General features: G+C 36.8%; 1 protein-coding gene across 1 annotated transcript in view; it reads left to right on the top strand.

The window, feature by feature from the left end:
* LOC117288136 (thioredoxin domain-containing protein 16-like) overlaps nucleotides 1-11,681 on the top strand; it is a 31,111-nt gene extending 19,430 nt beyond the window's left edge. Inside the window, exons 11-18 of the mRNA XM_033768844.1 lie at nucleotides 1,125-1,274; nucleotides 2,670-2,907; nucleotides 3,764-3,900; nucleotides 4,466-4,550; nucleotides 5,710-5,842; nucleotides 8,267-8,433; nucleotides 9,575-9,768; nucleotides 10,761-11,681. Coding sequence (XP_033624735.1) covers nucleotides 1,125-1,274; nucleotides 2,670-2,907; nucleotides 3,764-3,900; nucleotides 4,466-4,550; nucleotides 5,710-5,842; nucleotides 8,267-8,433; nucleotides 9,575-9,768; nucleotides 10,761-10,966 — 1,310 coding nt within the window. The 3' untranslated portion in view covers nucleotides 10,967-11,681. The remainder of the gene's footprint in view (nucleotides 1-1,124; nucleotides 1,275-2,669; nucleotides 2,908-3,763; nucleotides 3,901-4,465; nucleotides 4,551-5,709; nucleotides 5,843-8,266; nucleotides 8,434-9,574; nucleotides 9,769-10,760) is intronic.
* The last annotated feature ends 2,634 nt before the right edge of the window (nucleotides 11,682-14,315 follow it).

Here is a 14,315-nt window from a genome sequence, read left to right on the forward strand (position 1 = left end):
CAATCTGAGGTAGTGAACAATCCACTAAAAGCTAAAGTAGCAGTAGTCCCAGCCGATTTCCAACCTTGTAGTAGTTAAAAACTAGGACAGTTCTTTTCAGAACAGAGATGTCTCCCGAATGCCGAAAATCTACTCCGCGGTAGTAGAATAGAAAGCAAGACAGTTCTCTACTACTGGCAAGTAGATACACACATGGTGTCACTGCAAACCAAATAATATACAAAAGCAAATATACCTCACCATGCAATGTCTCAAATTTGGAGCCACATTTGGACTAAAGGACAAACGTCTGTGATAACATAATGACCACTGGATAAAGGGAGATTTAAATCTATTGTTCTCGTAATTGTTCTCGTTCTCTTTAACTATTGTTCTCGTAATTTTCAGTGTAATTACCATTTTTAAATCTGTTTAAATTATTGTTAATATCTGTATATTGTTTGTAATGCGCATCTGTACATATTTTTTATGAAACTTGCGCATAATAAATGAATAAATTATTATTATTATTATTATAGAGCATGAACTCTAGTACCATCTGTCCCTCTTTGTATGTGTGAAATGAAGCATATGGCAGTAGGTGCGACAATGGATTGTCTCAGCAAATATATATATGTCAGCTGTCCAACTATAACCACCAGAAAAATAAAAAGAATGCTTTGAATTGTACAGGGCGTTTATAAAACGTCCACCATAAACCAGTTTTGAAAAGTTTGGCAAATTCACACTCCACTCGTTGGCAGTGCCGTTAATGCAATACTTTATTTCCACTCAATCAAAAAATACGTTGACAAATACATAATAGAAGGTGTCTCCAAAAAGCAAAGCTTTTTGAGTAGAGACCTCCAATACCGTGTGTAGCTTAGTGATATTAATTGCATACAATTGTTTGTGTTTTAAGACAACTATACTTATTTAGTGGCGGTTCCTACATGTAACTGGCGGTGGCCCCAATATTCAGAGTGTTGGGCGCCGTTACAGAACTTTAGTTTGTATATTACACACTAAATGAACAAAAACCAAGATACACATACAAGGACTAGGACAACTCACAACAGCAGCTGCTGATGAAGTAGACGTCTTTAGGCGGATTGCTGATTCCTTTTTTCCCTTTATTGATGCAGTGCAAGAGATCCAGGATGATGAAGTACAGTTTGCTGTCAACAGAGATACTAGAGTATTGGATATGTCACATATCCCTAAGCTCACTGACAAGACCTTCCCTGAGCTCATAGTCAGGTCACAGCTAGTCGTTATCCTGTTTACTGTTCGCTGTAAGAAAAACACAATTTGTTTTTGTTATTAAGCTGTTTGAGTGTTGTTATTTGTGACTTTCGTGTATAGATTGTGATGACATGGTAGAAGTGTTGAAGTTTTAACTGTAGATTCGAAGTGTCATTCGCTGTAAGAAAAAACACCATTTGTTTTTGTAATTCAGCTGTTTCACTGTTGTGATTGTAAGTATTGTTGATGACATAGCCTTTTATCAAGGGGCACGCGACGGCGGCACCCCCATATGTGACCATCCACCACCAATGGGCTGTAAAGTTGACACTTTTACTGTTATGGGCTCAATGCATTTTTGGAGAGAGTGTGTAATCAGCTTCAAAATGATACCATCCACATTTAAATCAGACTTTTCTTGACGAAGTTATGATTTCTCAAAGCCACCTACTTTTTTATTCAGATTTCTCAAAGATTTCTTGAAAACCCAAACAATTTAATAGGCCCTGCAATGTACAAGTGCAACTTTACAGCCTATTGGTGGTGGATGGTCACATATGTCTCGCACGAAAAAAGACAAGCGAGAGCGGCGAAGCTGCGAAGCGCCTTTATCAACTCGTTTATCTAATCAATTATTCATATATGCACCTTATGTGTGTTGCTCTCAGCGCATGACTTTTGAGTGCACCATTATGTGTGTGTGGGTTATCTGTGGTTATTGTGTGTTTTTATTGGCCACTACTCATCATGCTCCTGTATTATGTTTCCCACCAAAATTGGTGGCAAAAAGTAAAGAAAAACATAAGGCCCCAAAACAAGTCTTTTTTCGTACGTGATATCTTGGGTCGTGCTTGACATCTGGGGGTGCCACGTGCGCCTTGACTAGAGGCTGTTGATGACATGGTAGAAGTAACTGTAAGTTTTTTATTACAGCATGAAGTCTGTAAGCCATTAAAGGCACTGGACAGGTTTGGTAATATTGGCAAAGACCAGTATTCTCACTTGGTGTATCCCATATGCAAAAATTACAAAGTAACAAACCTGTGAAAACTTGGACTCCGATAAATTGGTCACCAAACTTGCATGCTGAGAATAATGAAAGAAAAACACAGTTGTTGCACAACTTTGTGTGCTTTCAGATTCATAACAAAAGGGCCTGAAGTCTTTTATTATTTGAGTGAGAAATTACCTCTTTTCTCAAAACTGCATTGAGGGAGCCAATTCTCACAATGTTATATACTATCAACAGCTCTCCATTGCTCGTACCGAGTAAGTTTTTATGTTAAACATTATTTTGGGGAATTACCAAAAGTGTCCAGTGCCTGTTAACCCTCTTTGTAAAAAAAAACTGCTTACCCAGACTTACTAAAGTAGTTACAAGTATTTTTCACAACAACAAAGTGTGAAGAGTTTGGTTACAAATCTTCTATTATTTCTCCTGGCAGGGGATCCAAGATGCAAAGCTTTCTTAGAATCTTACTCGTCTGCAGCCAAGACCATTCAAGAAGCTAATCCCCAGCTTAGCCAACCCCTAACTCAAGTAGAATGCTTCAGCTGGCCTGACGTCTGTCAGCTTAATAATGTAACTACCTACCCAGCTGTTAAGATGTACAAGGAAGGCAAGATGGTGGCCGATTATAAAGGCTCGCTTAGCAAGGAGGGAATCCTGAAAGCTTACCACCTGTGAGTACTTCTAGAGTTTGCTGTTAACAAATTTGTTTGGATGTTTTTTTCTGAACAGTCTACCAGGGTTCTCCCAATGCACAAACAAGCTTGCGTATAGGACTGATACAAGCAAACTGAGAGCCGATAACACTCAAGTTTTGGTCGATACGCCAAAAGAAAAATGCATAAGTATTACTATTATTATTTGGTTTCACAAAAAAACATCAAGAGACGATGATATAGAATGCTCCAGATTGCGCAGTGGGGTTTTTGTAATCAATATAAACACCAAATTGGAAACATTCCAAAGATCTTATTTCAATTCAGCTTGCTTCGGCCAGAAACATCCAACAATTTGGGTTTAGAGTGCCCCTCAGGTTTGAAAAATCCTTGGAAGAAACCTAGTGTATGTAACTGAAGTTTGCTTGTGGTCAGAGTGGGGGTTTGAATCTTTAAGTGCAGCTCTTGCGCCCTTGAAGAAAGACACCTTATTGTTACTTTTAAACTCTGATAAGTAAATGGATACCTGCGATGGTAGATTGATCAGCTCTGAGAATGTGTGAGGTACCTTGCTTATTGGTTTAAAAGAGCTTCATAAATGCCTACCATTACTTTTGAGCTTATGAAATGAAATTATGAACAAAATTCAATTACTTTTTGCTGAAATTGGCCAGGAAAATGTATTTATATACTGTATACATGTATGTAAATGTTTTTGCAATTCAAATTATCTCGTTACTTTTCTTTATTAGTGTTATGATTATTCTTGTTTTCTCTGTTGTTGGAGTCAAAATAAATATCCATGAAAAAAAGGTAAATAAAAAAATAATATGACCCAATTTTCCCAATTGGCTTTCCTCCTTGACACCTTCAGGTATTCCACATCCAACCCTGTGATCCTGGAGACATGTTCAGATTGTGCTGCATTTAGTAGCGGTCAGCAACCAGAGTGGGTTCAATCTACACTCACTGCTGTAGTCATGGGTTACTTCCCAGCTACAGCTACCAAAGGTAAGCTCTTGTATTAACTCTTTGCTTTAAGGCACTAGACACTATTGGTAATTACTCAAAGTAATTTTTAGTATAAAAACCTACTTGGTAACAAGCAATGGAGAGCTGTTTATAGTATAAAACATTGTGAGAAACCGCTCCACTTGAAATAATGTAATTTTTGAGAGAGGTTAGTTCTCACTCAAATATTAAAAGACTTCAGGCCTGAAACCTTTTTAACGCATCTGAAAGCTCACTCATTATTTTGTGCAACAAGAGTGTTTTTTCTTTCATTTTTCTCTTGTAACCTAGATTACTAATTGAGTCTAAATTTCCACAGATTCTTTATTTTATGCATACATGTGTATGTTGGGATACACCAAGTGAGGATACATGTACTTCATGTAGTCTTTGACAATTACAAAAGGTATCCAGGTGTGGATTTCCTTAGGACTATCCCTAACTCATTGTGAAATCAAACCCAATGCCTTTAAGAGATTGTACATCATCTTGTAACTCATGACTTCTCATGTAGATTAACTAGTAACAATGTAACTTTGATGTTGTATGTGTATTCTTCATTCAGAGAGGCGTGAATATGAGCAAGCCACCAAAGTGTTTCAGGGTCAACATTTGATGGCAGTGTGCCAGACAGAGTGTGCTGAGTTACAGTAAGTTCCTTTTGTTGGCATCACTAAACCAGGGCCATTTCATAACTCTGCTTCTGTAAGCTAAGAATCAGCGCTTACGGAACCAGGGAAATCCACGCTTAGTCAGACACATCTCAGGTTAGCGGGGAATTTTGGCTTACAGTGTGCGCATGAATACTCCACATTATTAGGCATTCTGTGCTTACACAGCTAGCGCAGAAATTTGGCCCTTGCACATAAGCACAGAATCGGCTCTTGCGGAAGCAGGGAATTCCTTGTTCCAGTCAAGCGTAGTTCCAGTATTTCGCAGTTAGCAGGGAATTTGGGCTTGTGCGCGTGGGTACTCCATGTTACTAGGCATACGGTGCTTGCATGTAAGCTGAGAATGGTGATCAAAGGCGCAGAATACAGCAGTATTAGCAGAGCGATGAAGTTGGGCCCTTAAAAGTTTTGATCTTAAAATGTTTTTCGATGTAGAGGGAACAAAAATATTCTATTACAGTGAGTACTGCCTCAGTTTACCCATTCTGTGGAAACTTTTTCATCCCAATTACTTTGGAGTTTGATTCTTTATTCAAATAGCATGTGTCATCTTAGGCTACTCCCTACAAACTATAGTTATCATAGGCAGCCTCCATAGCCATGTTTTCCATGACTGTTCAGGTCTATTTGTCATTTGTTTTCCTGGAATAAGTTGTTCAACAGAAAACTTACTGGAGTTTTTTGCAAAAACTAGGTTTTTGAATTTATTGGGTTTTTTTCAAAAGACCTTATGGATTAATAGTCATGTATTGCCTACCATGTTCCTCTTAACCCCTTGCACCAATGTCACGCGAAGCTAGTATCTGCCATAGTTGCCATTTTGTGATTCAAGCGTGCACATTGACTCCATAAATGGTGCAATCATGATTAATTGTGACGCCAAATGTCATGAATGTATCGGTCAATAATGCTTTTGCACACTTACAAACAGCCTTATGCTCTTGCTCCTCTCTTTTATTTATTTAATATTTGCTATTATAACAATATAACGTATTGTGTATATTTTAAAAATGCATTTTGATTTTAATATCTTTCTATGTACCAGTACTGATATTGTCAAATTAAATTGTTTTCTCAAAAGAGTTATAATTAGTGTTGTTTTGAATGTACCTCACTATGCATTTTATTCTTATGCTAGGTCTGGTGCCTCCAAACCTGCTGTTAATGCATTTAAATGGGTAGATTCCCATCAGCCTAAAGTGGAGTACACAGGGGACTATACCGCAAGAGATCTGATTACCTTTGTGCACAAGGCCACTCTTCCACTTGTTGTAAGAAGAATCTCTTCTATTTTCATTTTGTATGTAGTATAGACCCATATGACGCCACCATAAAAAACTTAAAATGACTCCAGGCCTGAAGTACTTTATGTATCTGAAAGCAATCAACAAGGGTGTTTTTTTGTTATTTTATGCATACAATGTTGTGATTCACCAAGTGAGAATACTGGTCTTTGACAAATACCAAAGTTGTTCAGTGCCTTTAAACATAACCACATAATGGTTCCAGAAATATGATTAACAATCTAATCTCACAATCCAATCCTAAAACCCAAATAAGAATTTGTCTTTAGTATTGCTGTAATGTATAACAATACAGAGATACATGTGTATCCACGATTATTACAATCAAAACAACAAGTTATGACAATCGGCCATAGGGAATATGGAATAATTAATTAAATTATTGAACGGTTTATTGCATTTCATTTGATACAAGCAAACAAACACATGTGATCATGGTCTGAGAAATATTGCTTTGTCTCTGAGGGATAAAACTTAATAATAGAGATTTAATAACAATGATTTAATTAAATGTAACAATGCCAAGGTTAAACACACTAGCATAACATGGACAGCTGTAGGGATGTAGCTCAAGCAGAACAACTTGATGGCTCTGTTTTTTTACATTGTTGTTATTTTTTATATTTTAATTATAAGGCCCGGGGGCTGGACGATTGAATTTTAGGCAATTATCAATTATTTTGAGCAGAATCTCCTTTTGATGTGGGCAGTGGTCGACTTGTTGTTGAGAAAACAGCAAAAAGCTGTCACAGTATTTTCACAAGAACAATGAATCTATGTTTAGCAAGATGAAAATGAATACCAATTACATTTACCTATAATGGACACCAACCCATGAGAATCGTTTCTCAAATTTAAATGTTTTGGGGTCAAAAAAATTCCAAACCATACTATTTTTAAAGAAAATCCTTTCTCAAAATAATTTATACTAGGTCATTAGTTGAATATTCACCAAATATATCTATAACCCTACCTTTAAGAATTGTGTTTTGGTGTCAAGTATACCCAGAACAGTCAGCCCACAGACACTGGACACTATTGGTAATTACTCAAAATAATTGAAAGCATACAAAACTCAATAATAATAATAATAATAATTAAAGACACTGGACACTCTCCATTGTTGTCACCAAGTATGTTTGAAGACAGTGGACACTATTGGTAATTGTCAAAGACCAGTCTTCTCAATTGGTGTATCTCAACATACAATGTATGCATAAAATAAAAAACGTGTAAAAATATGAGCTCAACTGGTCGTCGAAATTGCGAGATAACTATGAAAGAAAAAACAACCTTGTCACACGAAGTTGCGTGCTGTTAGTTGCTCGATTTCGAGACCTCAAATTCTCAATCTGAGGTCTCGAAATCAAATTCGTGGAAAATTACTTCTTTTTTGAAAACTATGTCACTTCAGAGGGAACTGTTTCTCACAGTGTTTTATACCATCAACCTCTCCCCATAACTGGTTACCTAGTAAGGTTTTATGCTGACAATTATTTGGAGTATTTACCAATAGTGTCCACTGCCTACATGCATATAGAACCATTTTTGTATAGCACATAACACATAGTAATTTAGGATGTCCCTTTACGCTCTAAAGAAAAACACAACAGAATACAAATACAAGATGTACTGGGTAAAAAACAAAATGCATGAATTAAATGTTAAAGGCAGTGGACACTTTTGGTAATTACTCAAAATAATTATTATCATAAAATCTTACTTGATTACGAGTAATGGGGAGAGGTTGATAGTATAAAACATTGTGAGAAACGGCTCCCTGTAATGTAGTTTTTGAGACAGAAGTAATATTCCATGAATTTGTGTGACAAGGGTGTTTCTTCTTTCATAGTTGGATGTATCTTTCAACTTCAACGATCAATCGAGCTCAAATTTTCACAGTTTTGTAATTTTATGCAAATACGTTTAGCAAGAAGACTGGTCTTTGACAATTACAAATACTGTCGAGTGCCTTAAAGGCAGTGGACACTATTGGTAATTACTCAAAATAACTATTAGCATAAAACCTTTCTTGGTGACGAGTAATGGGGAGAGGTTGATAGTATAAAACATTGTGAGAAACAGCTCCCTCTGAAGTGCCATAGTTTTCGAGAAAGAAGTAATTTTCTACGAATTTGATTTCGAGACCTCAGATTTGTAGAACTTGAGGTCTCGAAATCAACCATCTAAACACACACAACTTCGTGTGACAAGGGTGGTTTTTTCTTTCATTATTATCTCGCAAGTTCGATGACCGATTGAGCTCAAACTTTCACAGGTTTGTTATTTTATGCATATGTTGAGATACACCAACTGTGAAGACTGGTCTTTGACAATAACCAATAGTGTCCACTGCCTTTAAAATGAATACTTTTTATTGTTATTCTTCAGCCGGAGTTGACTCCCAGTACTTTCCCTCTTCACTTCAGTCAAGGCAAACCATTCCTGATCCTCTTCAAGGATACTGATGACCAGTCCATCCAGGCAGAGTCATCATTAGCCACATTAGCGCTGGAGAAAACCTTTGAATCTAAGCTCACTATACTATGGATTGATGTGTAAGTTCACTAAGCCCATCTGATGGAATTTGAATCAAATAATATCACCAACAAATCACATTAATAAATACCCCAGAGAGTTTATGCATTCTGTTTATATGATTATTATTATTATTATTTATTCGACCAATACAAACAATCAAGTTACAATAGCACAAGACAGAACATTAACGGAAAAACAGTTATAAAAAAGCAAGAAATAAGGAAAATAAATACATAATTAAATAAATGAATAAGTAAGGTTAAATTAAATTAAATTAACTTAAATAAAATGAGGGTGGAGCATGCAGGAGGAAAACAGAACCAAATGGGAACAACAACAGGAGGGATAAAAAACAAGGACAAATCATGCGGGTCAGGGGTAACAAAAGTAAATCAAATTACTGTTGCTCGGAAGCATGCTGCCCCACGCATGAGCATGCTGCCCCACGCATGAGAAGATTGAAGACACAACTTGTATTACTGACAACAAGTATTATTAAGGGCAAAAATTAAGGTATAAGATTGTCAAAAAAACGCAATTTTGCAAAGTTTGCACTTCCGTAATGTTTCTATTATAATTTTTTATGTTTGTTGATGCTTTGAAGATTGTTGGAATTTTTACATGTATTGTGGGCTAGTTACAAAAACTGATGAGCGTCCCAAAATTTAGGTTGACTAGCTCTTCAGCGGGGCCCTGGACCACCCGGTGGAGCTTGATACCTTGCTACGTTCACTAATTAGAAAAATAACTGACAATTAAGCAAGACATCAACAATGATGGTTCGTCCTTCAGATGGGACAAAAAGCCGTTGGTCCAGTGTGCGGTGCTACGCACGTAAAAGAACCAAGTGAACTTATCATTAAAGGGAAGGGGTTCGCCCCGGTTTTCTTGGTTTGATTGGCTGCATATTGCCTCACAGCACCTTGTAAACCATTACATGGTGCTATGTAAAAGGAGTATATCTCGAATTCAAACGTAGTCCCTTGCATACCCTGCAGGAAAAAAATGAATGTTGAAGCACCTTGAGCATCACTTTCCGATATGCGTGCTTTAATAATAAGAATCTTCTGTTATTATTATTTGTATTACTATTAATAGTTACACAACTGAAAAAATGATGGAGAAACTGTCAATTTTATCTTGTAAATGTATGTGCAGATCCCAGCCATCCTGCGTTGGTTCAGAGATCCTGAAAGATTACGGCATTCGTCGACAACTTCTTCACCCCAGCGTTGTGTTTGTTGATCACACTACAAGCAGGGTATGTAACTACCCTCCAGACTTCAGCTACCAAGTACCAGCTATGACTGATTGGTTGAAGATAGTCATGAATGGAGAGACAACGTGCTCAGGTAGGTGCATCAAGGCATTAATAATAATAATAATAGTTATAACCAGTTGTCACACCAGAGTGGTGTCTCAAAGCATTTCCAACATTATCCACTGGGCCAAAGAGTTCATTCCTTAAACCATCTCAGCTCCCTTTGGAATTATACAGCCTGTGCAAAAAAATATTATGCGCTACTCGGCTAAACCAATCACAATAACCATCTCTGCCCTCACAGGTACCCATTTACCTCTGGGTGGAGAGAAGCAATTATAGTTGAGTGTCTTGCCCAGGGACACAAGTGTCTTGACACAAGTGTCGTGTCCGGATTCGAACCCATGGTATTCGGGAGACCATCACGTTCTGCAATTAGATGAAGTGGCAACGTATTTAAAACGAAGAGGACGTACTACAAACAGAATTGTTGTACTTGGTTCGAACTACGGACGTGCTAGACGTGGTGCGGTTGGGCATCATTTGTATGTACAATGTACATGTGCACACAGCCCGGGTCCATTTGTAGCATGTTCATAGACATGCCCAACTAATTACCATAATTTCAGTGACTTGGGACACATTACATACATTTTCCAGGCAAACCTATACACGTTGTAGCCAGACTAAATTTGTTTTAAATTTTCTTAGGATGCGTTCAGACAATTTGAGAACAAGTTTGGTGTGACCCAGCCAAAAGGCATGTTTCAAAAGGAGTGATTTGGCCAGTGCTGGCGATCTTGTTACATTATAACGAGAGTCGACTGTACTATGAATTTTATAGTTGACCATTGATCTTTCACAGTTTATACTTAAAATACAGTTCCCACACTTTACCTTTAAACTTCGATCCACTCCATCTCAACTGGAAATGCCTGTGTGTGTTTTTTTTGCCTATTTATGCATTCTTAGCTTCTTGCCGAAACAAAGGACCTCTGTTGGTTTCTTGCTGTTTAGAATCTCTCGACTTTACCACAGCAACTTTATTGAGAATGTCTTTAATTTGCTTTTCCTCCCTTGTAGGTTTAAAGGAAGGCAAGTTTGAGCCCTTGGTGAGCCCTTATGATTTCCTAGCCTTGGTTAATAGCAAGAAGGAGATGGTTTCCCATAGGTTGAGTCGACTACCCACGGATCAAAGAAACTATGAGAATGGTGAAGAGCTAGAAGATGGTGGACGTGATCTGTATCCACAAAACCAGATACATTCACATCAACACACAGAGCTTTAATTCTTATCATCTAAGTAGGATTTGAAACTTTGCATGGTGGAAATATGATATGGAAAGGTTTGCGGTAACACCATTGACAATCTCTAAATGAGTTTGGGTGGTTCTGAAAAGAAAGGCTGGTTTCAACTTGACGTTTCGGTCAGTAGCATACTGATCAAAGCGTCGAGGTTGAAACCAACGGTTTACTGATCGAAACCAACGGTTTACTGATCGAAACCAACGGTTCTTTTCAGAACCACCCCAACTCAATAAGGAATAGTCATTACATGGTGTTACCGCAAACCTTTTCATATCTAATCATCTACATTGTGTTGTATTTGTCTTCAGTACATGTTTTGCATCTCAGTTTAGTATTGGGTAGATGTCACAAACATTGCGTTTGTTATTACGGCATGTGCAAACTTGTTTACCATTTGAATGTATTGTTACATGTTGGATGTGTAAAGTGAGTATATTGAGCTTTATAAATGTAATGTTCTGGAGCCATTGGGCTTTTTCTTCAGCTGCCACGTGGAAAGTTACCGCGACTGGCTTTGGTGTCATTCTACCATACGTTCCCACATGGAATTATATTGTGTTTTACAGCATGGTTGCAGTAGGTTTACAGCACGGAGCTGTACCCTTTGTATTTTTAGAGGTCCTTGGGTCGATTTCACAAAGGGACTAGTCCTAAGAGATATCAAAAACGTATAGCTAGTCCTAAGTTAGGACAAGTAACTCGTCCTAACTCGATGTGAAATCGACCCCTGATAAGTTACCATGGTTGACAGGGAGGGCAGTTTACCTTGCGTCCCCATTGGATTGAATGTTGTCATTCTACAGGAAAGTCACGGTTTTTAACCAAAACAAGTCCAATGGAAACATGGCTGAAGAAAAACTAAATGTGGATTAATACACGAGTCGAACTGACAAAGTTAAAGACTGTATGGTGTTCCACTATATTCCAGTCAATTATCAAAAGCTCATGAAATGTTTAGAGGTAGTTTTTCTTTTTACAAAATTATATAAGACATTATAAAGATATGAACTTGCCTGTCACATGTCTTGCCAAGAATTAATGTCTCATATGGCATTAATCTTATTGAATAATAATAATAATAATAATAATAATCAATTTTTATATAGCGCTTTATCATAGCCTGAATGGCGTCTCAAAGTGCTTCAAACATTATTACCTCTGGTCACTGGGCCTTAATTCATTCCTTAAACCTTTTCAGCTCCCTGGGGAGTATACAGCCTGTGCAACAAATATTCGCTACTCGGCTAAATCAATCACATGAACTGGTGATAAAAGGGAAATTAAGATTTAAATTAATGAAAAACCATTCTGGCATAGATTCTGTTCCCAATATGGGAAATTAACATAGGCTGAGGAGGATGATTCAATAGAGGGCGCTATCAGCAGAAGGGGGAGAAAATCTCTTGGTGACAGAATCTCCTGCCACAGGGGTACCAATCAGAAGTATCAACAACTGAGGGTGGGTCTGCATATGTGCATGTACTCTCTTTACTTATCGATAAGATACTGTGCATTTCTATTGAATGCAAGTCTCTTATGTATTCAAACAGTGGTGCCCAATAAAGTGCCGGATTTTGTTTGATTTAAATGTAAAAACAATACAAGGGCCAAGTTCACACAAGGACTATCATTAACCATAGTTTGAGCCCGTACTCTGTTTAGTTGACCATTTGGAACCAGCTTTACAGAGCATTGTCATATTACTGGTTAGCACAGTGCAGAGGAAATGATTAGCGTACGTTGAGTCGCCGGTCGTGTTAACATGACATGACTAGAGTTGTTTGCACTATAACTTCTGTGCATATGTCCTATGCATGTCACTAAACAACAACTAGTTAACCATTGGTCATTCCGCTAACTTTATTATGTATGAAGCCAAGGTTCCAGTTAAACATGTTTGAATAATACATGTATGTGCAAGACTTGCCTGACCTAATTCAAATTGCCTTTTATTTTTGCTCTGATTCCAAATTGTCCATGACCAATCTCTATTTGTAGTTGCAGTGATTTTCATTTCTTACAAACTTGAAAAAGGCAAAACTTATGTTGACATGTATGTCCATTGCCCAATGGCTCAAAATTATAGAATTTTACATTGTAATGCAAAGCCAAGCAGTTTGCCAAATAAAAGATCAATTTGTGATTCACAAATAGTATAAACGCTCTCCACATATTTGATAACAACTCCAAGAAGTTTTATACATACTACCACAAATAAACAAATTCTCATGAGGGTTTAAATGTTTAAGAATGTTCAAATATTTATATTGTTAGTGGTGCTCATGTATAGTGTTTGTGATGCCATTTCGTCCGTTATTGTAATAGTTCTTGTAATAGTATTTGTACTTCAATCAAGGGTCACATTCTTTTCCAAGTCTTTCGAAAATTAAGCTTTGCAAATTAAGTTTTCCCCTGTGTAATGTTTATAGCTTAAGCTAGGAACAAATGTAATAACTATATTAGATTTTGATGAATTTGAGTGAAATATTCAAGCCTAACGGGTTTTACAAGAATTATTTGGTATATGTATATTTTTGGAAGTCTTAAAAGAAACAGAATTTCTATTATTTAGGAATGTCCCTTCTTTTGTGTACAACAATTGTCATTACTTTGCTATGTATTAAATATTTTCTAAAATTTGTTCAGACAAAAAAATGGGTCAAGAAGTACTTTGGTTAATTATTTTAGATTGCAGTTTGTTAAAATGAAAGACAAGTATTTTATTCCTAACATCAAGTTTTCAATAAACACGTTACAATCAGGATGTGGACATTTTAATGGTCAGGGAAACTTAAAGTGTGAAAACCAAGAAAATTGTTTTTATTTTGCAACTAACAGTGGTGTAGGGAAGTAATGGTGGTTTTGGGGTCTCTAAATGTTATTTTCTTGAATTTATTAGTAATTTAGAGGCAAATGCTTCCCTGAAGAGTGGTGCTGGTATGAACTTGACAAGGATTCTTTCTGTTTGAAACTTATCCAAATATTTTGTCTTTTTAGTTAGCGATCCTTTTAACTATATCTTTATAGTGTAATCCTATAACTTTATCTTTATAGTGTAAATTGTAATAACAATGGTGACTACAGCAAGCTAGTAAAAACGTTGAGACCAATGAAGAACTCACTTTGCGACAGTAAAGTAAATAAGGAGAGTAGTCTCCCAAATTCCTAAATCTACTACACAACAATGTACACATGATGTTATCGCAAAACGAATACACATATACAAGTATTTTGATGTTAAATTTCTTTATTTACCACCAAGAAGTGTGAATTAATTTCAATAAGCATTATTTTCTACCCACATGCATGGTGGTGTTAGCCAGTTGAAAT

This window comes from Asterias rubens, chromosome 1, assembly GCF_902459465.1.
Source record: "Asterias rubens chromosome 1, eAstRub1.3, whole genome shotgun sequence".
NCBI lineage: Eukaryota > Metazoa > Echinodermata > Asteroidea > Forcipulatida > Asteriidae > Asterias > Asterias rubens.